At 55.6% G+C, this 26,459-nt stretch overlaps 1 protein-coding gene across 2 annotated transcripts in view; it reads left to right on the top strand.

Annotated features, from left to right (window-relative positions):
* ACOX3 (acyl-CoA oxidase 3, pristanoyl) overlaps positions 1-24,231 on the top strand; it is a 51,438-nt gene extending 27,207 nt beyond the window's left edge. For both annotated transcript variants that reach the window (XM_069496621.1, XM_069496619.1), the window contains exons 11-18: positions 961-1,081; positions 2,999-3,121; positions 3,383-3,496; positions 10,562-10,677; positions 16,157-16,331; positions 17,495-17,562; positions 19,523-19,609; positions 22,128-24,231. In XM_069496621.1, coding sequence (XP_069352722.1) covers positions 961-1,081; positions 2,999-3,121; positions 3,383-3,496; positions 10,562-10,677; positions 16,157-16,331; positions 17,495-17,562; positions 19,523-19,609; positions 22,128-22,247 — 924 coding nt within the window. In that variant the 3' untranslated portion in view covers positions 22,248-24,231. The remainder of the gene's footprint in view (positions 1-960; positions 1,082-2,998; positions 3,122-3,382; positions 3,497-10,561; positions 10,678-16,156; positions 16,332-17,494; positions 17,563-19,522; positions 19,610-22,127) is intronic.
* The last annotated feature ends 2,228 nt before the right edge of the window (positions 24,232-26,459 follow it).

Here is a 26,459-nt window from a genome sequence, read left to right on the forward strand (position 1 = left end):
TGTTCCACGTGGGCAAGGGCCGGTGTCGAGCGAGCCTGTTGTAGAACGTTCAGCATGAACGCGGAGGAGTCCAGAGGCAGGGATGGGAGGGGCGGCCCCCGGGGTTCATTGCAGAGCAGACCAGAAGCCCAGCGGGGCCTAAGTGGGGAGCATTCGTGAGAAATGAAGAGGTGGCCTGTTCTTCCCTAGCGTGAGTCACTGCAACTTCTGCCAGCTGACGTTTGCATTGTTCTCCTGTTAATAATGCTGTAAAGTGTCACTTTATTCTTTCTGCAACTTGTGGTTTAACCCTGGCACAGCAGGACCTAAGAGTAGCCCCTTATTTGAAGCTGAAAACACTAGTAAAATCGATCGTTTTGTTTAGCAGGGGTGTGTGTCTCTTTCTCTTAATTGTTTTAATTATTAGATGTCAAGTAGAAGCAAAAGAATCTTTATACACACGTGTTGGGCAGGAGGGAGGACGCCAGCACCCCCGCAAGGCCGACGTCGGGTGCCCTTAACCTGGGAACTGACTGACCGCAGCCCTTCCCTCTCCCCTCAGGGAGGTGCCGTCTCCAGCCTCGGGTCTGACTCCCGGGCCCTTCTTCGTAGTTTTGTCACAAGTGACTGCAGCCTGCTGTTGCGTGTCGTTCTCTGACACTTGTGAACTTTGTATAAGCTGGTCGTGGTGCCCATTCTGCAGTTTGCTTCAGGACACACGTGAAGTCCCTGAGGTTTACCTGCTGGACAGAGCCCTGGGTCTGTTTTCATTGCGTGTGCAGAAACCTCGGTGTAGCCACTCTTGGATGAAGGCGTTTTTGTTTTCAATTAAAATTGGATTTCCTTTCCTGAAATTGTGGGGGTATCTTGGATTGGACTGGAGGGGACACAGCCCTTTGGTACTAGTGCTGAAGCTGACCCATGACTTTTGTTGTCAGAAGTGTCTTCTCACCTGTTCTTGTTGGATTCCTTTACCCAAAGGCAGAGCTTGGACATGAGATCCACGCTCTGGCATCGGCCGGCAAGCCCCTGGCCTCGTGGACGGCCCAGCAAGGAATTCAGGAATGCCGGGAGGCGTGCGGAGGACACGGCTATCTGGCCAGTAGGTGTTGGAGATGCGGGGGCGGGGGTGTTTTCCTGTCCTAAACGTGCCATTTGCTCTAGACCAGGGGTTGGCAAACTATGTCCTGCCCAAGGACCAAATCTAACCTGCCAGCTGTTTTTGTAGATAAAGTTTTATTGAAACACAGCCATGCCCAATCATTCACACATTTTCTACAGCTGTTTTTACACTGCAGCAGCAGAGTTGAATTGTCACGACATAGACCGTGTGGCCTGCAAAGCCTGAAATATTTCCCATCCGGCCCATTATAGAGCAAGTTCTGATGCTGGTGTTTCTTGGTCGGAATCTGGGGATAATGATGAAGTATGGAGAAGCTGTGGAAATGAGCCCACTAAAGCCAGAGCAGAGAGCAGGTTATCTGTTTATTTGAATTTAACTCTTTGGTTCATGACTTGGTGTAACTAGTACCAAGTTTTATTCTGATAGAAAATTCTTAAATTTAGGGAAAAAAGAGTTAGTTTTATTGGCATGAACTGTTGTTGAGGCAACTGGTGTGTGGCTAAGAGAGTGGGTGACCAGCCAGCCTGGGGCCAGGTCCTGGCGTGGCCTCCCTGGTGTCGTAACTGGGTGAGCTGCTTGACCTCACTGCACCTCGGTTTCCTTGTGTATAAGATGGGGTTGGTAACCGTGTCCCCACAGCGTGGATTCTCTCCAGGATTAAGTGAATTAATGCATAGAAGGTGTTAGCACAGGATCTAGCATGTAGTACGTGCCCCGTGATTTTTATCTGCTATTGTTATTAGTAGAATCACTGTCATTATTTGCAAGTCTACAAAACTTCCTTTGTGCTGATCTTAAATAATTGGTTAAAAACTGGTTGTTCAGAGAAGCCACATACACACTCAAAAGAGCAACAGAATTGGCAAAAACCTTGCTGACCTACAAAAGCATTTTCGGTTCTTGCCAAGTTTTGCGGCTCAGTGTTTGTTTGCCCTGTTGCTGTCCTGGCGTGTGCCTGCTCCAGCATGGGGTGGGCAGCAGCATGGCCCTGTGATCCTTCCACACCCTGTGTCTTGTCACCTACGACGCGTGGGTAGCTACGGCTGTGCATGAGTTACTCATCTACGTGTTTTGTCCTCTGTGCTATGCTCTTAGTAGTTTTTATTTGTTGTTATAACTCATAGAAATGCTATAAATAGTTCAGCTTTGTTCTGCTTTTAAATAGAATAAGGAAATTGAATCTTGCAGTATTGCGGAAGACAAAAACAACTGAATCAAGGTTCATTTCGTGTACAAACGCTGGCCTGAGACCAATAAGACCAAAGTCAACAGGGGTAAATGAGAAGGCCTTTATCTAGGTTTAAAATACCAATTGCAGGTTTTTCCTGTAAGGTCTCTCTTGCTGTTCATGTTCAGTGGCTGAACCGGCAGGGGAGGGGAGACGCGATTTGACAGCAAGTCAGGGGAAAGCGATCAGGTTCTGGGTGAGCACATCCTACCAGCAGCATGTCGCACACCCTCCGCAGCCCCATCAGTCCCTGTAGGTGAGTGGGAGAAGTGGGACAGTCTCCTTCTGTCCTGTGGGGCTCCTCCCATCCAGCCTCACAGCGGAGAACATTTTCCAGCAGAGGAGGGAGACCCGATGCATTAAAATACATGAAGGAATTGGGCTATTTAACTGGCAGGAGAAACAAAAGAAAAATGAGAGTCGTCTTCAAATATTTGGAATTTTTTGTGTAAAAAGAAGGGTTCATTTGGTTGTAGAAGGAAGAAGGGCAGCCCCCTGAGACTGTTCGCGTCTGACAGTGACCCCCATGCTGGGGACGGCTGGGCTGGGACAAGAGCGTTGCTGGGGCCTCCCTGGTTACACTGGGCCTGGCTTCTGAGATTCAGACAGTGGTGGCTGTTTCTGTGATGTGCATCTGCAATGATGGCGATGTCATGGGCTCGTTGTAGTGAACCGACTAGGGGTCCTCAGAGATGACAATGACCCAAACTGCACATACGAGGGTGACAACAACGTCCTGCTGCTTCAGACGAGCAACTACCTTCTGGGGCTCCTGGCACGCCGGTTCCAAGGTGAGGCTCCTCTGCACGCCAGGCACCCAGAGCTCACCTGGGGATTCCTTTGGCCCCCACCGATTAGCTTTCTGTTACGATGTCCCCTGCGTTTGCAGGAAGAAAAAGTTATGCCTTAGCGACTTCCAACATGATGGGCTGCGGGTAGGGGGAGGGGTGTTGAGACGCAAACCCTGGCTGGGGGCTGGGTGTGTCCTCCAGATGCTCTCTGTGGTTTGGGGTCCCGTGTCTTTCACCAAAGTCACGGGATGTGCATCCTAGATGGAGCTCGCCTCCAGAGCCCTCTGAAGACAGTGGACTTTCTAGAAGCTTATCCCGACATCCTTGGCCAGAGGTTCACCGGATCCAGCATTGCTGACTGCCTGGACTCTGCAGGTAAACACTCGCTGTCCTTGGTCGTGCAGACAGAGGGTTTCCCTGGAAACCACCAGGAAATGAGCCATGCCGTGGGGAGCGGCCTTGGCGGTTACAGCCGGGAGCTGAGGCACAGTGGCAGCAGGGCCCCGAGTGCAGCTTCTACCTGGCTCGTTACTAACTCAGTGTCTGTGTGTGCCCAACACTGAGTTAGGCGCTAACTCCAAAGGTGAAGTGGAGGTACCCGTGCTCTGCCCCACACCTCCCTCCTTCCCTTCCCTTCGCCTCCCCTCGGGGGCCTGGTCTCTGCCCCATGGCCTCCCGGTGACTGGGCTGAGTGCCTGGGGCTTTCCAACCTGCCCCACCTGCCTCCACCCACCCCTGCCTCCAACTTGAAATGCCCCTTCCCACCCTCGGGGCACCCCTTCCCGGCCTCAGTGTACCCTACGCAGTTCCTCCTCTGGAACCTGTGGCACAGGCTCGGTTGTGTCCACACCTTGCCCCTTGCTCGCTCCCGGGGCCCAGGGGAGAGCCAGCCGTGGAGAACCTTCCGCATTGTGTGCTGAGGGAGCTGCTGCAGGCTCCACCTCACCCACTCAGGGTCTGTCCCTGCAGAGATGGGAATGAGACGCTGGGCCCGTGGCAGCAGTGAGGAAGCAAAGCACATTTCATTGCAAACCGTACTCGATCTCGACGCCGGATTTCTTCTATGGAGCGTAGCTGTGTTCATGCCGTTGCCGGTTTAATCCTACTCACGTTGGTCAATTGCTCACACCTGCATTTCCAGGAGTGGGTGTGCAGGTACCTGAGACGCAGCTGTCTGCTCTTGTGGCTGTGCAGTCGAGATGGGACGGGGCCACATGCCAAGGCCCCCAGCGTCAGGGAGCAGAAGCCTGCAGGGAGGCAGCCTGGGCTGGCCAGGGACAGCCTCTGCAGGGATGTGTCCTCGGAGTTGAGAGCTCTGTGGGAGGAGGGGGTGGCCATGGGACGCCTGAGGGCAGGACGTCTCGGGAGGAGGCAGAGGTTGGGCCTTGCTCTGTTCTGGTGCCATGACATTACCAGGTGCCAACAGGCAGGAGGGCGGCTCCACTGACTTGGGTTTGTGTTTGTTTTGATGATTCATGTTTTGAAAATGTTACCCTGGGAGAAAATCACCTCTCACTGCTCTGTGGAAACTGATGGTTGAGGTGGCCTCAGCAGGACCATAGCATCGGAGGTGGAGAGAGGGCCCAGAGGTGGCTGGGCACGAGGGCTGCCATGAGACCCCCTCTCCATGGAGTCGCCACAAAAGGCTCCCTCAGCTTCGGCTGCCCCAGCTAGGCAGGTCCGGGGACTAAATGCAGGGCAGGATTCGGCCCCGGGCCCTGGGACTACAGAGCTCAAGATCTTCCGCTACAGCCCATGGAGCCTTCCTAATGGGCAGTGAGGACGAGGTCAGAGTGGCCCCAGGTTCCCGACACCCTGGTGTCACAGGCCTCTGCAGGAAGTGCCTGCCTCCCACCATGGTCTCCCTCTCTCTTGCCAAATCCCACATCAAAAGGAACAGCTTCAAGCCACAGTGGAAGCGCCATCTGATAGCGTCATCACCTCATTTGTGGGTATTTAGGGACATTCTTCATTGGCCACCACGGCGCCTGTCTCCTGGGGTCTGAAGCCTGACTCTGGAAGATGAAGGCTGAACTTGGACCTGCGGGCCGGGTGGAAACCGGCTGGCTGTACAGCGGGACTGACAGGTGGGGGCGCAGCCCACCTTCCGCAAGGGTGAGGCATTAGGCTCCCGCCAGGCTGCCTGAGTTTGATCCAGGCCCTCCTCCCGCCAGCCACAGGGCCTGGGCAAGTCCCTCACCCTTCCGCCTCGGTTCCCTCTTCTGTGGCCTGGGGATGGTCATAGTACCTATTTCCTAAGGTTTTGTACAGATGAGTGAGTTAATACGGATACCGCACTTAGCACAGCACTTGGCATCAGAGAAGTGCTCAGTAACACGGATGATTACACACAACCGTGTGCGGTTTAGGGTTTAGACAGGAAGCCCCATCAGGGCGCCATGTATTTCACCGAGCACCGTTTAGCAGAATTTTGGAGGTGGAGGAGGCACTTGGCCTTGCGTTCAGGAGACCAGAACATGGGTGTCCCCTGGAGGTTCTGGAAAGCCCCTGTATCCTCAGGGTGAAGGAGCCACCAACCAGGTGCATGTGGAGGGCACATGCCAGCCCTTGGGAACAATGCTGATGTGACGACAGCAGCTGTCAGCCCTGAGCGTGCGCCTCGTCTGTCCCCACTCCTGCAGGACTGCTTCCTCGTTTGCCATTTATCGGAGAGGAAACCGGAACAGAGAACCAGAGCAGTGGCTGAAGCAAGAGTCAAGCCCAGGCCAGGCTGACTTCCCACTGTCTTTGCTCTGTCCACATCATCAGCAACCAGGAAACATGTCTGCTGGTCACCACACAGGGTTATGACTTTCCTGACTATAACTAACCTTGTGGATCTTAATCTAGGTTTTTAAAGGGGTAATCGGGGCTGGGATCAGTGGCGCATTCCTGTAATCTCAGTACTTTGGGAGGCCGAAGCATGAGGATGGTTTAAGGCCAGGAGTTCAAAATCAGCCTGGGCAATACAGCGAGACCCCATCCCTACAACAACAACAACAAAAAAACAACGCAAAAACCAGCCAGGCGTGGTGATGCCTGTAGTCCCAGCTACTCGGGAGGCTGAGGCGGGAGGATCCCTTGAGCCCAAGAGTTCAAGGCTGCAATGAGCTGTGATCGTACCACTGCAGTCCAGCCTGGGCAGCAAAGCAAGACCCTGTCTCAAAAAAAGTAAATAAAATAAAGGGCTAATTGGAAACAGGAACATGCTTAAAGATCTATTTCTGATGTTTGCAAGTTGCTTTCTGAGCTTCCCAAATGTTTCCATAGAACTTGAAAATGACTTAATCATCACAATAACTTCTACCCAACCAAAAGTTTCTTTCTAAAACCATTACTCTTTATAAAGTCAGAACATAAATAAATGATCCACCGACATGTGTGTCTTCATGCCCTGCTCATCTTCCTTCTGTTCCGCCGAAACCGTGAAGGCAAAAGCTATTTTGTATACCAGCATCAGGAGAAATGCCAAACTGATGTCATTTGTTTTTCCTACAACTGCTTTAATTTTTGCAAGATCCAACAAAGTAAAAAACATTTTCTGGAGGGAAAAATGCAAGTGACATTCACTGGGTGCAAGTGGTTTGGCAGAGACACGAGTCTTCACACACAGAGGCACTCAGGGCTTGGCCAGCCCCTTCGTATTGGGGCGTTGGGTCACTAAACCCCAAATCTTGGGCTGACTGCACAGCCCACGTCATCTTGATCTTTGGTAAACGTTTCGTAAGTGACTTAAGACTCTCAAGCTCTGCAGAACTGGAGAGAGGCGGGCCTTCTCCAGGATTGCGACACCTGTTTGGAAGATGGAGAGATTTATCAAGCCTTGGGCCCTGACCCTTCAGGGGTCAGATTCTTAGTGGAGTTGGGGCGGGGGAGGTGTCACTTTCTGTTGGGTTCATCTCCTCTCTGCAGAGACCATGTGCTGAGTTGTGTTTGGCAAATGGCTCTGAGCACCTGAGGACCTGCACTGTCAGTTCATGTTGCCAGCCCAGTTTCTTTTCCTTTAGTTGGCTCGTTTGTATTAATGTTAAATAATTGCAGTGTTTACTGTTTGACAGATGTGTGTATGTATGGGCAGTAAGATCACGTGATGTGAGCATGAGCTCACACGAGGTCGTGTGTGGGCAGTGAGGTCACATGGGGTCACGTAGGCTGAGCAATGAGGCCACGTGGGGTCACGTGACCCAGCAGTGGCGTGTCATGGGCAGACACTGTTCCCAGAGGTTGGACTGGAGCTCAGGTACTTGGTCAGCACTGCCCCCCAGCGGTGTGACCTTGAGCTAGGCTTTGATCTCTCTGGGCCTCAGTTTCTCTTCTGCCACACCTGGTAGGTCCCAGCTCATGGAGTGGCCGGGGTGGGGGCCGGCTGCTGTGTGGCGGGTCGCTGTCCTGACATACCCTTGGGCACAACAGACGAGGTGAGGTCCGGCTTAGTGGGTCAAGGAACGTCTCCCAGGAAGCCAGCACAAGAGGTGGGTCTCAGAGTGTCCGTGTGGTGTGTCTGGGGAGCTGCCAGCTATTCAGGGGACCTGGGGCTTGTGTCTCACTGTCCGGGATGTGACTCAGAGCCACACGCTGCTCCAGGAGTGCTGGTGCGACACGGAGGGGCCTGGCACAGGGAGACCCGCAAGGAAAAGGAGCCCCGGGTGGAGGCACAGCCCTAGAGAGCAGCTGAGACCGAGCGGCCCACCAGGCAGGAAGGTGGGTGACAGGGGAGTCTGGCTGCCCCCAGGGGCTCAGGTTTGGACCTGTACAGCTGAGATGTCCAGAAACCCCGGGCTAAGAGGCACGGGCAGACCGGCAGCCCCGGGAGTGGGCGCTGGGGCCCGTGGGGCTGGAGGAGTAGGCAGTGCGTGGCAAAGCGCCAGGCAAGGGGCTGAGGATAGACCAGAGCCAGGGCAGGGGAAGCCCAGGGCCGGCCGAGGGGTCAAGGGGTGGCTCGGGGAGCCTCAGAGTCCCTTTGGTAGGGCTCAGCAAAGGGCCATTGTGACAGGGACTCCAGCAAGGTCTGAGCGCGAAGGTTGAAGCTGTTGTGTGTGGGCTCTTGGGTTGTCAGCAGCCTCGTCCCAGGCAAGAGAATTTACTGCCATATGGTGCCCGTTTCCCACACGATTTGTTTCACTGTTAGTCTTTTGCTTTCAAATAAGCTCTATACACGGGACACCCCACACTCACCTGCCGTTGTCGCGTGTGCTTCTACATGCGTGTTGGGGAATCTTCTCCCCTCCACGTGAACACATCAAAACAATGTGATATATTTTTTCATGAAAAATTAAGAGCTAAAAGTGGAGTTTCTAAAAAAAAAAAAAAAAACTGCTGTGCAAACCCAACTCATTATCAAGCTTGTTTCTCGTTGGAAGCACAAAGCAAAATCTAAACTGGTCATTGACGTTAAGCATTGTGTGTTAAATCTGGTTGTGGAAATAGCTTGGAAAGTTCGGGTAACAGCAGTGCAGAGTCCACTGCAGAGGGACACCCCTAGGTGGTATTTGGGAGGGACGCTGAGCCGTGCGGATGTGTTGTGGGACATGGGCCTCTGGTGTGGTCAGGAGCTCGCACAAGCAGTTTCTGGCCCAGGCCATTCCTTGGGTCTTGTTGCTGTTGTCGCTTGTTGTCCATAAAGAAAACATGACTCTGCAGCATCCACCTCTGCCAGCTGTCCCTGACCGCCCCTCCTGCTGGGAAGAGCCTGAGAAGCAGCAGAGTCTCAGAGGCGCCAAGAATGGGGGTCACAAGGGCCTCTGCCACCAGCAGCATCCTGAGGGCAGCATTTATGGGTCAGGAGTGGCCACAGGGCAGCCCGCGTGTTAGTTCTGCAGTGGCCAGAACAAAGTGCCACGAACTGGGGGCTAAAAACAGACATTGATTCTCTGATAGTTCAGGGGCACAAATCCAAAACCAAGGTGTTGGTGGGGCTGTGCCCCTAGACCTCTGGGGAGGGTCCTTCCTGCCTGTTCCAGCTACTGGCAGCTCCAGGCGTCCTTTGCTGTGGCCGAGTCACTCCAGCCTCTGCCTCCATGGTCACCACTGCCTCCTCTGATGTCTCCTTTTCTGTCCCTCTTGAAGACACTTGTCATTGGGTTTAGGGCCCAACCTGGCTCAGGATGTCCTCACCTTGATACCCTTAATGTAACCACATCTGTGGACCATTCGCAAGCTCTGGGGGCCACAAGGTGGACGGCTCTTCTAGGACCACCATTCAGTGTGTGCGCTCTGCTCCTGGGAGCACCCGTGCGGAGGACGCCTCCAGCTTTCCCCTGCATGGGGGTCAGAGAAACCTGCGTCCATCCCCCTCTCCCTCCTGTGTGCTGCCTGTGAAGCAGTTTGGTTTGGTTTTCAGTGGGCTTCTCGGCTGTGCTCTGAGGATTCACTGGTGTAGCAGCCGGGCGATTGTGCCGCAACGGGCACCTGCAGACGTTGGGTGTTTTCTCTCCAGGGAACTGGGCTGTGCGACGTGGCAGGAAATCCCGAGACCCCCTTAGCCCCGCCTTGGGGCCCAGACCCAATATGGCCAGATCTCGTCCCCTCCCTGGGGGCTCAGCTGAGAGCAGCTGCCAAGCAGAGAGCTCCCTGCTCCCTGCAGCCCGGGGTCGCTCGGGTCCAGGGGCTCAGTGCCCGGGTAGCGGGTGGTGAAAGCGTGGCCTGGCCGAGCGCCTGTGTAAACCCCACCCACTCACCCACCATGCTGCCTCTCCGGTGGGGGTGACAGCACTGCCTGCAGGGCCTTCCTGGACTGCTGTGTGAGGTCAGTGCCAGCTGAGCTGTGACGAGGGTGGCCCATAGATGTGGCACCACCACTTTGGGGAGGGGAGAGAAGGGGAGCTCCAGCGTCCTGTTGGTCTGACACCCTGCCACGTCCCTCCCTGTTCCAAGTGTCGTCTCCCTCCTACCTTTTACAGCTTTGTCGGGGGGCCTGTGCATGGGGTGTATTCTCAGGAGACCCGGTGTCAGTGCCCAGCTCCACAGCTGGCCAGTGAGGGGTCAAAGTGGACAGAGGCACCCCCTTCCCTTGACCCCTGGCCACCATCTGCCGGGCAGTTGTCCTGAAGCCCATGCGAATCCCTGATGACACCAAGGGAACAGGGCCGTCTTATACAGACAGGTGTGACACACAAGCCGGAACGTATAGCTCTTTGCACAGGAGGTGCTGGCCCCTGAGCTGGCTGTGCGTCCCTGCAGCCTCTGGGGTTGCTGGGACGGTGTGGGACCCAGGACAGCCTCGTGGCTGAGCCAGGAAACACCCTCAGCCATGCCTACCCCTGCCTGGCCATCGCCTGGCTGGGGGGCGTTGGACAGTTACCCTCCCTGTGCCTCAGTTTCTCTGTCTGCAGAATCGGACCTGCAGACTGCTTGCAGTGCCATCTGGTCCGCGAGTACCTGTGTGACAAACATGAGATGCCCTATTGTTACTTTTTTCCTTCTGTTTCTTGTTTTTTGAAGTCCCCTTGGCGGCGTACAAGTGGTTGGTTTGTTACCTGCTCCAAGAAAGTTATCAAAAATTAATTCGAGAGAAAAGATCAGGAAGCAATGACTTTGAAGCAAGGAACAACTGCCAGGTATGTGTTTGTTTTAAAAATTGCTTTTTGTATTATTTACTTCTATTTCCTCTGCCGTCGTGTCCCTGAGCAGTCAAACATTGTGGCAGCTGCAGGCCTTCGGGATCCTGTAGCCGTGGGCATAGCCTGGACTTCTTGCGGCTGCTTTGCTCCTCTGTGACATGGGAAGGGGTGGTGGAAGGAGTGGTGGATGATGCACTTACAGCATCTGATGACATCTGGCCCATAACCAGAGCTGTTACTGGAGTTGGAACGTTAGCGGGGGAGAGCCCGGGACACCGTTGTGAGGCCTCAGAAGGCTCCTGACTCACAGGGGTCACCGTGTTCTGCACTCGGTTGTTCTCAAGTCATTATTGCCTGCACCGAGGGGGCTGGTGGAGATGATCCAGGGGTGACTTTTAGTTGGCTTTGGGAAGTGCTTTGATTCTCACACTTCGACAGGGCTGTCTCTCACGTTCCAGGCCCCCCACAGTGCAGAGACACCCTGTTATAAAACACCTCGTTGTGGCCAGAGTCTGGTTGTCCTGTGAATCCATTTCTGTCTTACGTAGCTACATGGGAGGCCGTCGCTCAGGGTGGCCGTGGGTGAGGAAGGCACAGAAGCTTGCGAGATGCTGCTGTTCCTCCTCCTCGGCGTGGTCAGCGAGGCTGTGTCATGCTCAGTACTGAAGCCACCCCGTCACCCGGTCCGAGTCTGCCTGTCCCCTGCGAAGGCCCCAGGCCCCACACCCTACTGCTTCAAGGGGCAGCATCACCCTCTGGTCGGTATCTCTAGGAAGCCGCTGGACACACCTGCCCAGGGTGAGGAGATAAGAAGAAAGAAAGGGGAGCAGGCACGGTGGCTCACACCTGTAATCCTGATACTCTGGGAGGCCAAGCAGGGAGGATTGCTTGAGGCCAGGAGTTCGAGACCAGTCCGAGCAAGAGACCCCATCTCTACTAAAAATAGAGAAAATTAGCTGAACGTGGTGGGATGTGCCTGTAGTCCCAGCCACTCGGGAGGCTGAGATGGGAGGATGGCTTGAGCCCAGGAGTTTTAGGCTGCAGTGAAGAGAGAGGGGCTCCTGACTTCACAGCCTCCTGCTGAGCTCGAGGAAACCCACATTGACTTTATGGCTTAAAAGAAATGAATTCAGTAGATGGCCACGGTCAGTAGAACTTTTGGTTTAGGGCCACAGTGACCAGAAATCGGAGGCTTGAAATGACCCTTCTGGGATGGCCATTTTCTGCACCCACCTTGGCCTAGGCGCAGCAGGTTTGGTCATTTGCGAAATCGGTGGTGCCCGTTGGTTCCGCTGCAGGTCCAGTCGCCATTCTAAGGTGGACGTGGAGACACCGCCCTGAGCTATGAATCAAGACCCCTGAAGAGATGAAGAGCACAGGAGGGGCCTGTTCCTCACAACATCTGGTTCCTTAAACTTCCTGGAAGATCTCTGCAGGTGCTTACACCATTCCAGCCCCAGCCTTGCTGCACCCTGGCAGGAGACCTCACAACACCCGAGTGTGGGGCTCGGGCGTTGAGAAACAATTCACCTTCAGGTCTTCACTAGGGAACTTGGCACCAGCATGTCAGTGAGTCTCGAGGCACAGGAGGGGCCCTGGTCCTGTGTCCAGCTGAGACAGTGTCCCTGGGGAGAGCTGCGGAGCCACCGGACACCCACAGGCACAAGCCCTGAGGCACAGCCACGAGGCCTGGAAGGGAAGGTAATGACCGCCAGGGGGCTTCGTGTTCCAGACCCGAGAGGGACGTTTCCGACAGCTGAGAGCTCTCGGGGCCTGGGCTGAACGCCAGGGGACCTGAGGGAGACACGGTCCCTTCGCCCGTGGTGTAGCATGGGAAGAAAACTGCAGAGGATGTTTACATAACCTCCCCTTGGGACAAGCCTTCTTGAGAGAGACAGGAAACCTAGAAGCTATAAAAGAAAAGAAAACTGTCAGATTTAACTGCACAAAAGTTCAACATTTCTGAATAGGAAAAGACACTCTAAACAAAACCAGAAGATGAACAGCAGACCCGGGAAGTGCGTGTAGCATGTGACTGGCAGAGAGTACCGGGACGGAGCTCCTTTGCGCTGGCGTCAGCCTGGCTTGGGACAGCCCCATGGCCAGGGAGCTGCGGGTTGGAGCCACACGTCGAGACTGTCGGGCTGGGGCAGTGGCGCTCAGTGGAGGGTGAACAGCTGTGTCCTTCGGGGCAGTTATTGGCCATTTCTGTTAAAAAGTATGCTTACTCTTTGACCTGGCGGGGGATGTTTATTAACTTTTTTGGTTTACTTGTGCCTGCCAATGACAAGTGCCATTTAGTGTCTACCAGACGCACACAGTAGGGTCTTAAAGCATGCATCTCTCTCACGTTTCAAGTGGATGACACTGTCACGTGTTCGGCAGCCAGTAGACATAAAAGGGCGTGTGGTAGGGTCTCCCCACCCCGACACCGCCTCACCTTTCCACCCCGGGACCAACCCGTTAGGGTTAGGTTCCTGGGGACCCTCCAGAGATGTGCCCATCAGAAGGCAGATAGGGACATCTTTTCTCCCTGCAGCCACACACTGGGCTCATTACACATGTCATTTCATGTTTTAGTTAAGGCTGTTGAGGCTGAGAGAAATGCCCGGGTCTGCTGCCGTGAGCCCCCCACGCTGCCCAGCCAGCGTCTGGACTTGGACAGCCTGGGGTTCGTTTTTGCCTGAAGTTTCCATCACCTGTTAAAATATGGATATCCCGGGGCGTTCGCGCGCACCAGATGGTGCACCCCACTTCCTCTCCTGGGCTGGTGTTTGCTGGGGAGGCTCATGATGGGGAGCCTGGTCTTGGGACCAATGTGGGGAGGGTGAGGCCAGGCATTCTGGCCCCCTGTCCATGGTGTGCCAAGCTCACTTCTGCAAAGTGACAGCCAACCGTCAGCTCCACCAGGTCCAGGAAGTGCCTTGTCACAGTTCTAACTGGGGACAGTGACACAGCGTGGCTCCAGAGGGACAGTAGAGATGGTTCCGGAAGATTCCCTGGAGCAGAGCCCCAGCCCACTGCCCAGTCTGTGGTGCAGCTTTTGGGGGCAGTGGGGCTCGGGTGCCGTGAACACGCCTGGCCTGAGTGCACCGGCCATAACTAAGACCTGGGGACGCTTTGGCCGTGGCTGGGGGACTGTACCTGAGGCATCCATCCCCCGAGTCAGCACCGTGGGGCCACTTGCTGCCCCAACCCACCTTGGTTCATGTTGTCGCCAGATCTGCTGGTTGCAGTGACAGACTCTGTTCAGGTGACTGGCGGCTGTCTCTGGACATTTCGCAGAACACAAAGCCGCACCACACATGCCAAATCCCAGGGACTGAGAGCCACCAGCACGAGTGCTGCCCGAGGGCTGTGCAGGCGTTCACGCCAGAGCCATCTCGCCTGCTCCTCAGCAACGTTGGGGGTTCCCCCTCTGCAGATGAAGACACTAAGGCTTGGGGACGTCAAGCCGTTTGCCCGAACACACATCTGCAAAGCCTATTGGGTCTGGAAGCTGCTCTGCCTACCTCCAAGGACCAGGCCATTAGCTGCCGCCAGCTGCCGGATCTGTGTTCCAGAACCCAGTGGGACTCACAGTGCATTTTTTGACAGCAGTGAGGTTCCAGGTGGGCTGCCTTCCCAAGCCTGCCACTAGCCTGTCTGACCCACGCCACAGCTGAAATTGAAGAGTGTCACTGTCACAGAAAAACAAGATGAAACAGCATCACTTTAATACTGGAAAGTCCACATGGGTGAAAAGAGGGAGAGGCTAGGGGGGTGCACAGAGTTTGGCCCCAGTTCTGAGAATGGCCTCCTGCCTATGCCCAGGCCCCCTGGGATCGGCCTCCCTCTGGGTTCAGAGGACACGTGCAGCAAGAGGAGAGGTGTTCACAGCGTGGGAGCATGTTCGGAGGGTGCTGCTGGGTTTGACAGCATCACTGTGCTCTAGCGGACGCAGGAGCCAGGCTCCCTGGGTCCAGGCTGTTTCCCGCCCGTTTCGTTGAATGGGTTGAGGGAGGGTGGGGTGACCTGGGCAGCCGGTAGCGTGGTGCCCGGCCAGCAGCACCCGCGATGGCATGCGTTGTCGGCCTCCTGGCAGAGGCTCTTCGAGGGGTCTGAGGGCCCCACCTCCACTCAGCAGAGCTCCAGGAAATCTAGATGCTGCTCCTAGTGGGGATCCCTCCTGCAGTCCCCCTCCCCCTGCCCCAGCACAAGTCCAGATCCTGCCAAAACCAAGGGCATGTGCACACCGTGCGTGAGCAGGAGCAGGGCTGAGCCAAGCTGCACCCAAGGCCCCAGCTGGCCCTCCTGCTACTTGCACAGCAGGAAGCAGGACAGGAGCCTTCCTGGCACCCGTGGATGGCCCGCCCTGTAGTGTGTGTGGCCCAGCAGGGGTCTTGGCCAGGACCAGTAAGGCTGGCAGCCGGCACAGGGCAAAAGCATCTTCCCCCCGTCTGTTCTCCCGAGGCTCCTGGTCTCAGTGGGTATCGCAGCCAGAGACCCTGTGTTGGCTCCTGAAGTCCAGGCCAGGCCTTGGAAATTAGGCTCCCTCCCTGGTCACCTGCTTGGGTTTAGCACCTCCTCCCTGGTGTGCTGCTGTGTACCCCACTTCATTGCAAAAGGTTTGGGGGTAGCGTCATGTGCCAGGCAGTTGGCCAGGGTCTCTCGTGGCAGTTTGTCATCTCCACCCCATTCTTCACTTTGCTGGATTAGTCTTTAAATTTCAAAAGTGGTGTGTGCTCATTCTAAGACAAGCAATGCATATGTTGTTTTCCTAATTTAAAAAAATCTGGTAAGATGATAAATTAGAGATGAGGAAAGAAAATGTAATACAATTGTTTTGGGTGTTGGTCAAAAAAGAAAAAGCTGGGAGTGAGAGGTTCTTAGTGAGTCCCTGCTCTGCCCACCCAGCCAGCACCAGGTCTTGTGATGCGCACAGGGTTTCGCTGGGGCCTGTCCCACCTTGGCCCCTCTGTGGCCATTCCCATGTGAGTGGGAGAGAGACTGTGGCTTTAGAAGCTTTGGAGGAGAGGCCTGTGGCCATACCCTTGGACAGTGAGAAGTCACCATCGGCCGGGTTCCTGGAGGAGCTCAACAGGGCTCCTGGGACATTGGCACACTCCAGCAGCAGCAGTGTCCCCAGCCTGCCCCAGGCCCTGTGCACTCTATGCTGGTGCCACCCCAAGTTCTAGACCGAACCAAGCTGAGTGCGGCCATGGAGCAGCCTGAGGCCTCAGCACGTCAAGGCCCAAGCCTGCTCCCATCCTGGGTTCTCCTTGCACGGCCTTTTCCCTTGTGTTTTAGAAAAACATTTCTCCTACCATGTCATGTCCATACACTGCTTCACTTCATGTTACTGTCCCCCTCGGACGCGCACCAGAACACAGACCCAAAGCGTGTGTCCCTGAATTTCTTCCACCATAAAGTCTGAATTGCGGCTGAAACGGCGCTGCCTTCCCGTGGCCACTGGTGGCTCTGTCTTGTTTTCCAGGTGTACTACTGCCGCTCCTTGGCCCTGGCGTTCATGGAGCTCACAGTGGTGCAAAGGTTCCACGAGCACACGCACCAGCTGGGTGTGCCGCCCTCGCTGCGGGCCGTGCTGGGCCGGCTCAACGCCCTGTATGCCCTGTGGTCCCTGAGCCGGCACACGGCTGTGCTCTACCAAGGTGAGGCCCCACCGCCCCTGGGGACTGGGCACCCGCTGTATCTAGGAAGCTCTGCTTTCCCGGCATGGCATTGCTTCCACGTGGACTTGCTGAGCACTTACCACAGCTGAGGGAGGCTGGGGACAGAACAGAGCCCAGATCCCACAGTGAGTCCAGCATAAGGGGCAAAGAAGTGGCCGGATGGTGCTGATGACGTGCAGTTTTCCCTTCACTCAGGGTCCTGTTGAGCTTGGAGAGTACTTCCAGGGTGCTCCCATGGGGTGGTGTGCTGGGCTCTGCCGAAGCTGCACTCCAGGCCCTGTGGGCCCAGATAGACATGAGCCTAGGAGTGCCCAGACAGAACTCTGGAAGGCTTCCTGGAGGAGGAGTGCTTGGGCTGATTCCTGGAGTTCTGGAGGGAATGGGCTAAACCAGTGTTTCTCAACCTTTTTTTAATATTGCCCCCTAAAGAGCCTTTTTAAATATTTTTTCCTATTCCCCTGCCCATGAATTTTTACTACTACAGACACGCCGTGTACCCATTCACATGTTGTATGTACCTGGGCTTATGAAGGGCAGGATCCCCTTCCCTCACCAAGAACCAGCTCTTGCCCCACAGACCAGAGGCCTGAGAGTGCACAGGTTAAACTGAGGAAGGCGTGAGGGGGTCTAGGCAGATGGTTGAGGGCAGAGCAGGAGCCTTCTTGCTGTCTGAGATAAACTCCTGGGCGGCAGACAGTTGTCTTCAGAAATCATCATGAGCGTAGGTTCCACCATAAGTGCATTCTCAAGGGTATCAGTGTGCTCTCCCTGGACCTGCTAAGAACCCACAGCAGAGCTGCACCTGCCCAGTCCCCCAGGGGCTTCACACGGCCCCTCCCAGCCTCAGCCCCACCCTGCCACCATGGGCGGTGGTTCTGGGCACCCCCACGCCCTGCGCCTCCTGTGTGCGCAGGCTCCTCTGCCTGGGAGGCCCTTTGGCACTTGCTCCTTCGAAGGAACTGGCCCAGCCTCCCGGCTCTGCCAGGCCTGTCCTGCTGGGGTGAGCTCCAGGTAGCACCCCCTACCACAAGGCCCCCCACACAAACAGGCCTCTGGTGGGATGAATTTGGAAAACATCCTCAGGGTTTGTTGCTTTGGACTGAGGATGCCAGACCCGAGTGTGACCGGGCTTGTGCTTACAGGTGGATACTTCTCCAGCCCGCAGGCAGGTAAAGTGGTGGAGAGCGCCATCCTGACCCTGTGTTCCCAGGTAAGCCGGTCACCCTCCCCGATTCTGCGTTCACCTGTGTTACGTGCAGTCGCCCACGTGTTAGCGCGCTCCACCTTTGCCTCCCACACATCCCATGCATTCAACATCGGGGAAACAGGAAGACTGCAAGAAACACGCCCATGTCAGACATTTTGTCATATTAATAGCAAAAGAGAAAGTCACAGGGCATCTCTGGGTCTGCACACGTCGGCCCCTCGTATGCCTCTTGCAGCCACGCTGGGTGTTTGGGCTACTCGAGCTCCAACTTAAATTTGTCCCGTGATGTTGCCTTGTTTGTTCTTTTAGTGCGTTGTGCAGGAAGTCAATGGCCAGCCCCACGCCCAGGGCCTTCCTACGGGGACGTCCTGGCTGCTCTGTCCACGGTCACTGCAGCCACATGGGGCTGCTGGTGGTTGGAACATGCCTGGTATCGCCAAGGATTTCAAGTGTCCTTTAATTTTAATGAATTTAACATAAAGAGCCACCTGTGCCCATGGCTGCCATGTTGAGTGGTGCAGCTGCTGTCGGTTGAGTTGTCACTCCACTTCCGTGGCAGGACCCGGATCAGTGCTGCCTGCGCTTTAGCACCTCCGGCGACTGGACACGCTCCCTCGTCTCTCCCCTTTCACTGCTCTCAAAGTGGACCTGGGACCAGGGAATGCCCTTGTGACTGGCTCTGAGCCTCTCCCGGGATTCATTCCGTACACCCCCATCGCTGTGTCTGTAATTGCAGACTTTCACTCCTCTGAAAGAAAGGCAGTGACAGGGAGGGTTTGTCCTGGGTCTTCCACGGTGCGGAGTTGCTGTTTATAAAAAAAGGCCACCGCTGTTAACCTGCCCTCCAGCGCCTGCTGAGGCAGTTGGTGGCTGTGGCCAAGGCAGGCTGGCATTGCAGGCGGCTTTGTGTGTGCCTGTCCACACCATGCCTCCACCCGGCATTGGCAAAGCCTGGTCCTTGCTTTTTCGGTGAGGCCTGTGCCATCCAGGGGGTAGTGCCGGCTGGCCGTCTTCTAGGCCAGGGCCGGCAAACACAGCCGGGTCCTGCTGTCCACCTGAGCATCGTCTTCGGGCATCTTGGTGCTTTGTGGCAGAAGTGAATGGTGGTCGCAGAGACCACTGCCCACAAAGCCGAAAACATCTGCCACCTGGCGCTTTACAGAAGGCGCTTGCCGACCCCTGGTCTGGGAGTCTCGGAGCCCTGCTCTGCCGAGGGCTTCCCCTCCGGAGCGGCGGCCTGGCCTGGGCCCGTGCAGAGGGCGCATGCGGCACCTCCGTCAGAAAGGCGCACTCCCTGCTGTTTGTGATGGTTTTGTTGCCTGTGCTGGCCCATCGTTTTTGATCTATGTCGTTAAGGTGGTTCCCCATTCCAGTGTTCTACGCGGTGTGGCTGTGGCATTTAATAAGTTATTTTAATAAAAATTTTTTGCATTTCAAGGAAATACTTGGGAGTCTTCTCACATAAGTTTTATTTGTCATACTGTAGAATAATTTCTATAATGGAACAGGAGAGTAGTAAAACTGCAGCTGAAGAGCCTTCGTAGTAGTATGACTTTTCCAGGTGTCATAAATACTTTCTCTGTTACATATTTTCTGGACGTACTTTCCTGTGTTGGAACATCAGCTGCCCAGGTAAGTCAGGGATGAGAGACAAACACCTGAAGACAGTTGCTAATTAGTGAGCTGCAGAGTTGTCACTTTTATGAGCATTCCCTACCTTGTTGGGAAAAAAACAAGCATTGGAAGTCTTGAGTGGATAGCAACATGGTCAAAATATGCACATACACTAAGGGAATCTGTAATCCGGCCAGCAAAAGGATGATGTTAGTAACGGAGCTGTGTGTGCCTGCTCAGGTTACCCATTGCTGGGGGGCATAGCAACCGTCGGGCCGAGGGTGTTACTCACTGGTCACTATGGAAATTCCTGGCAGTTGCCAAGTGTGTGGACTTTGTTTTCCAACAGCTGAAAGACGATGCAGTTGCCCTGGTAGACGTGATCGCTCCTCCTGACTTTGTGCTGGACTCACCCATTGGCAAATCCGACGGAGAGGTGAGGGGAGCCCCCAGGACTGGGCTGGGGCCAAGGGCGGGGCTGCCGGGGGGCTGATTTGAGTCTGCAGAGCTGACAGGGGCCAGGAGAAGTCGGGGTGATCACAGTGTGGTTCTTGGCCACTGGCTCCGTGGTTCTTGGCCACTGGCTCCGTGGCTTCGGGGACTTGCCAGCCCTGCTGCCTCTTCCTCTCGAGATGCGATGCAGTGGGAGCATCTTCTGCCCTTGCAGGCCGAGGTCGAAAGTCATCACAGGCCTGTGCAGGGATAGCGCTGCAGCCTCCATCCCTTCCCCTCCTGCGTGGCCGCCCCAGTCCTGGGACCCCCTACCTGCCGCCATGCGGGCCTCTCACGTTCAAGTCTCTCCCGCACCTCGAATCCCCTTGTCGTCTCTGCCCCCAACACTCTCCCCTCGGCCCCTGTGCTTCCCTGGCAGCTTCCGAGGGGCTCCCCGAGGTCTCCTCTTGCCCGCCGTGTTCAGAATGATTTCTAGGAAGCAGGTGGAGTCGGGCCACTGCCCAGATGAGCCCCGAGGCCTCTGTGTTCTCCAGGCCTGTTTACACCGTGTCCCCCACCCCCAGCCTTGACTCCAGCTTCACAGCCCTCCCTCGTCCCTCCCGCCACAGGGCTGGTGCCTCCCAGGGCCTTTGTGCCTGTTGCTCCTGTTCACTGGGCCTGAGCCCAAATGCCACCTCCTCCGAGAGGCCTCCTCCAGCCTCCAGCTCCGGTGTCATCCCAGGCATTTGTCCTGGCCCTGCTCTGTAACTCCCATGGCACTCAACCCCGAGCCTGCGAGTCTCCCTCTCCGAGTGGCAATGTCTGCGCCCTGCTGCTCACAGGTTCCCTCGGTGGCTGCCAGCACCTCTGCACCCTTGTGGCTGTGGCCCCTCCTCTGCTGCAGGGCTGTGGCATTGCAGTGTTCGGGTTACGTGCCTGAGGTCCCATGGTTGTGAGCCCTGGAACAGGATTTATCCCACCCCAGCCCCCCAAGACCGTGTTCCTTCTGCTCAGGTATCTGTGGAACCAGGGGCTCTGCTGAGGTGGAGACTGGACATGAATAGGCGGGAGCCTCCATCTGCCCTCGTGGGGTGCTGAGATCGGCACTTTAAGAGGCCGTACGGACTTATCCAGGGCGGGGCAGGTGCTGGCCTCAACGTGGCACTGGCCTCACCTGGGTTGGGGCAGGTATGCCATGAGACCAGGGGTTGGCGTGCAGGATGGGAGGTGAGAGTTCCTGGAGCAGGAACGATGATGGCACAGTCGTGGCCAGGGACAGCCTGCTGTCCTGCAGCAGGGGTGCTGGCCACCGGACATCCTCCTAGGTCCCACATGGTGTGTGCGATCGTGTCCGCTTTCCTGCTAGGAACCCGAGATGTGGAGAAGCCCAGTGGGTTGTTCACCAGGCACACAGGCGGGTGGGCATTCGAGAAGGAGATACAGGTCTGCCACGGAGGACCCTCCAGCACACAGGTCTGTCCCGCACAGAAGGCACCCCGAGAGGCTAGAGCACCTAAGCACTGTGCCCTGCTCTGCGGAGGCAGGGGAGTGGCCGAGAGGAAAGGAGAGCCTGTCCCCGTGACAGAGGGACCCCCTCTGACTCTGGGGTTCATAGTCATAGTTAAAACCGGCACCAACTGGAGACATCCCCTGGCAGGATGGTTTATAAAACGTGCGTCTCTCCTGGTTTTAAGGAACTGATGTTTTAACCAGGTGCTACCAGGTTAGAAATTCACTTTAGATGAACAAACACATCTGTGGGAGATTATTTAAGACAATCATTAAATGAAGCCCAGAGCTCCAAAGTCTGAAATGTCACCTGGAATTTGTGAGCCGCAGAGGAGTGGCCTGAGTGTGTGTCTGTGGGAGCCTAGACTAGCACGGCGTTGGAGGAGTTGGGGAGCGCATTTAGCAGGTGCGGGCAGAGCAGTTCCCTAAAAGTAAAATTGGTGGACATCAGCCAGATGGAAAATAGAACATTCCCCGAGTCCATGGACTGGGTCATCTGCCCTGGCCGCCGCTCAGCCCGAGCTCTGACCCTCTGTGTCTTGAGTGGCCAAAGTCTCAGTTCTCAGCTACGTTTCACTCTCACGACCTCCCTCTGAGATAAGAGCTCTCCCCTGGAGTCCGGAGTCCGGAGAGGAGTGCCGGTGGGCTGGTGCCCAGGCAGGACAAGAGGGCAGTGCGTGCCAGGCGCGGTGGCCCAGGACCCGGGGGCCACACAACAAGGCCTGCCTATGCACAGTCCCACCCTCCGTAGTCATTTCCAAAGGCAAGGGCGAGGAGTGACTTTCATCATAAATATGATTTATGGTACTTCATATAATTGAATTTTCTAATTGTTTTCTACTTAAAGTTCATATAAATGAAATCATCTTAAGATTTTTCTAAAAAGCAACAGTAGAGAATTTCCTGTGTTTTTAACAAAAACTTACAAGGGGAGTTGCGTTTGCGCACTGGGCCATCAGCGGCGTCTCTTTGCTGTGTCTGCCCTCCGCTTACGAGCATCTGTCTCTCTGCAGCTCTACAAGAACCTCTGGGGCAGCATCCTCCAGGAGAGCGGCGTGCTGGAGAGGGGATCCTGGTGGTCCGAGTTCTCCCACAACAAACCCGTCGTAGGAAGTTTGAAACCAAAGCTGTAGTGGCACCAGCACACATTCAGCTAAATCTAATGAAGCTAATTGAACTAATTAATTCATGGGCGTCAAACTCAAGTTCCAGAAGACACCAGAAATTTCCGCTGCTTTCTGAACGTGCGCCTCTATGCTTCAGCCGCTGCCTGGCTCCTCCCTGCAGAGGTGACCAGAGGTGGTTCCCGGAGGGCTGACCTGGGATGCTGTGGCTTCGGGGTGCAGAGGAAACTTAGATGGTCACATCTTCCTGATGAAGTATGGGACTTGGGATAACTGGAATTTTGCATGTTCAATTTTCAGATACAGCTGCCCGAGACGTAGCAGACTGCTCCTAATGGGGGGTTTTCTGATCTGACGACTCTGCAGAGCTCTGCTTTGCTAAGGAGGTGGGGACTCCAGTCCGATGCTCTATTAGCTCCACTCTCTTTATCACATAATCAAATTATAACCTGTTTGCACAGAGACCAAATGCCATAGTTTAAGATTTTTAAGGGGGAAAAATCTATTTTAATACTTTTTTTGTGGAACTGAAAGTTTCTATCGAGGAAATGTTTCCAAAGGAAAAACTAGTCATGATTTGAATGTCTGGACAATTTAGTCTCCAACCCTCAATTGTTCACAAATTACTTCACACATGTTGTGTTTCATCGTTTCATTCCCAACGTAGGTGAAGTGCTGAGTGCTGTGTGCCCAGCAAACCCTTTCACGAGTGTGGCCTGTCCCCACAGCGCCGGCCACAGTCCGATTGCAGCCCAGATAGGGGTCAGCGCAGCCTGCCCCGGCCACTCCTGCCTCCCCCTCGGCCCACGGGCTCGGCTGGGAGCTCCCACGCGTGGGTTCCCGATTCAGCGTTGCCCGACCTCGAGTCAGTCCAGCTCACGAGGCCTGTGTCAGCAGCAGGAGAGTTGGTCACTCAGTGTCCTCTGACCTCTGTGGTGTGGGCCCCTCTGTCACCTTGTCCACGCTGTGACCGTGGCCACCCTGGGTCACCATGGGCCAGCAAAGATGTGACACAAGCTCTCCTGGGGTGGTGCTGAACCAATGAGGACCAGTTCTTATTTTTCCAAATAGCCCGGAGAACTTCAGAGCGTCCAAGGGACATGGTTGAGAATCTGTTTCTAAAGACTGAGCTTCCAGCGCTGGCAACCACTTGACTTCCCGAGCCTCGGTTTTCCTGGCTACAAAAGGTGCAGACCCTCCTTCCTGCAGGGCCCTGGGGCACCCGCGGGGTCATTCGGGCCCACTGCAGTGAGCACCTTGGCACTTGGAGTCCATTGTCTGATTGGGCCAGCTCGTTTCTCAGAGGAGGAAACTTGCCCCGAGAGGCTGAACCACTGCCATGGGCAGGTGGCCAGAGGATGGCTGAGCTGGCCCAGGGGACCACCCTGGAGCCCGAGGCCCCAGCACGGGGCTGGGCAGCAGACACTGCTGGTGTCCACTGTGGTCGTAACCGGGAGCAGCCCCACCCTCACCTCCCTCTGGTTTGGAAGCTTCCCTGGGTTGAAGTAAACTCTTCATGGTTTCAGTGTTTTGTGCTTTATACTCCACTCTTCCTGCTTTCAAAGAAAATGGAACAAAAGAAGATACCCCAGACCCTCGCCAGTGGAGATGGGGTGGCCGTGAGTGCAAACTCACGTCACATGCCAGAGGGAGGGCCTCAGAGGCCCAGGGGTCCCCAAGGCCAGCCCCCCACCCCAGGTCCCCAGCCCAGGAGAGCAGGTGGGCCTGCCAGCTGGGGTCCCCCTCGCAGGACACCATGCGGCTGTGTGTTTGTGGACAGGCTGCTTTTCCTAGATCTGTAGCTCTTCCGACTGGTGAGGAGTTGGAGCTCCTGCTGCCCCTGGCTGGCTTTCCCAGCGCGCTTCCGCCTCCCACGCCCCCTGCCCCACCATCAGGAGAATTTATATCTTTATAGTAAGTCATCTTTCCATCTAAGACTATTCTTCAAGTTGTTTTTGATAAAAAGCTGTCTGATTTTTGTATGTTTATTTTGGTTGCCTTATTAAAATCTTATTTAATTATTGTAGTCTTTCATTGATTCTCTTTGGTTTTCCTTCTATATTGTTAGCAAATGGTGATGGTTTTGTCCTTATCTTTCCTGTCTAATGACACCCGCTGGCCCTGGTGGAAGAGTCTTCCACACTGTGGGCACTGCTGCCTGGCCCTACGTCAGGAAATGCCACCAGCTGCTCACACCAGTGTGGCCTGGAAAGACAGACTGGGCAGGGGACCTGGCAAGAGATCTCGCTTGGCGACAGAGGCCAGTGTGTGCTGGTGGCTATGACAATGGCCAGAGATCTCTGTGATTCTCTGAGGGAGATGCCTGTGGAGGGAGAAACCTCACCCGGGGGAGAGTGAGGAGATGCCCACAGCGGGAGAGACCACCTCACCCGGGGAGGGTGAGAGACAGGCTCCCTGCACTAGGCGGGGCTGGCTTGGAGCTTAATTTCTTGGCGTTGAGGTCCTGGTGTTGCTGCTGAGTCTCTTGGTGGTGGTTGGCATTTGCTCTTTTTCACTGTGGGACGTGTGGGTGACAGCTGTGTCCAGTTTGGGAGGTCCTGTGCTGCCCGTGGTCCCAGGGCAGTCTCTGGTTCACTTTTGCACTCCAGGCCTGGGCCACTTGCTGTCACTGCAGCTTACATCAGAGGATTTCCCTGGGGCTCTGGGCTTTGATCCTAAACCCAGGAGGTCAGTGTGGCTCCATGTGAGAACCCAGAGTTCCCGGAGCTTCCAGGAGTGCCCCACGCCCATTCTCATCCCAGTGAGAGGACTGACCTCCACTGGTTTGCAGCCCCAGACAGCCCAGCAGGCGACCCCATTTGCTTTGGGATCCTCAGAGGACGCTGTTCCCAATCTGCAGTGGGCAGCGCGAGCCCACACTGTGGAGGCAAGGAGTGCGAGGTGACTTGTGTAGAAACTGTCCCGCGCCTGCTCTGAGACACGCTCCCGGGCTCGGAGTGAACTTTGTTCACCAGCCACATTCAGATTCCCTCAAGCCCGCGTTGTGCTGACCTGCTTGCTTTGCAAGAGAAAACACGCAGATAGTCTTACAAGGGCTGAAGGCTTGGGATGTGAAAACAACCCGAGAACGCCCTCCCTGGGGGTGGCTTCTAAGGTACGTTATTTCAGTTTGCAGAAATTCTTGGCATCTCATGAAACTTTTTTTTGCTCCAGAGCAAGGCTTCTAAAAACAAAATAGTTTTAGGAACATTTTCCTATGTAATGATTCTTAAAGACTCTGGTCAAATGGAGGTCGTATGATGGTGACAGGCTTGGGAGTTCGGCCCAGGTTCAAACCCTAACTTCGTCACTTGCTGTGAGACCCTGGGCACATTTCTTAACCTTTCTTCGTTTGTTTCCTCCTTTATAAAACCACTTGCCTTTCAGGGTTGGAGGGGTGGACTGAGATGCTGCATGTGCTACAGCTTTGATATCTGTCCTCTCCAGATGGCATGTTGAAATTTGATCCCCAGTGTGGGAGCTGGGGCCCAGTGGGAGGTGCTTGGGTCATGGGGGTGGATCCCTCACGAATAGATTAATGCCCTCCCTGGGGGGGGGGCCGCTCTCTCCGGGGCCCAGTGAATTGGACCCCAGGGGCCGTGCCCAGGAATCTGTACCCTCCCTGCAGCCTGGGGCAGCTCTGATGCACAAGGGTCTCAGAACCAGGCCATTCACTGGGCCTGAATTCTGGGGAGACAAGGGGGTGGTCAGTGGCCCTGGGGATAGGGGGACACCCCATGGCACTTACAAAGATGCGGAGATGGAGAACGCAGGGTCCCACCCTGTGCAGCTCTGAGCACTTGCCCGTGTGCCCAAGGCCGGCTCTGCTTTTACCTTCCCCCCCCACCCCCTTCTCCCTCCTCAACATGAGTCTTTTCCAGGATCCCAGGGGGCCATAGGATGAGCTTCAGGTGGCTGCCGGCAGGCCTTCCTCTGTGAGAACTGGCCTGTGTGAGAGCCCTGTCACGTGGCCTTTGTCCCTGTGGGAGCGTCCCCTCCACACCAGCCATCTGGGCCTTCCCAACCCCAGGAGAGCTGCGGGGCCCCTCCACACCCTTCCTGCTACTTCCCTCCTTCCCCGGCCAGCAGCCTCCGTGTGGATGTGGACGTGGTGTTGGCGGCAAAGTTTGCTGCCCACCTGGCATCAGGGCTGCAGTGGCCGGTCACTTCCCTTGCCCAGCCGTGACGCGTTTGCCAGAAGGAACTGCCCGGCAGGCCTCC

Source organism: Eulemur rufifrons, chromosome 20 (assembly GCF_041146395.1).
Source record: "Eulemur rufifrons isolate Redbay chromosome 20, OSU_ERuf_1, whole genome shotgun sequence".
NCBI classification, from domain to species: Eukaryota; Metazoa; Chordata; class Mammalia; order Primates; family Lemuridae; genus Eulemur; species Eulemur rufifrons.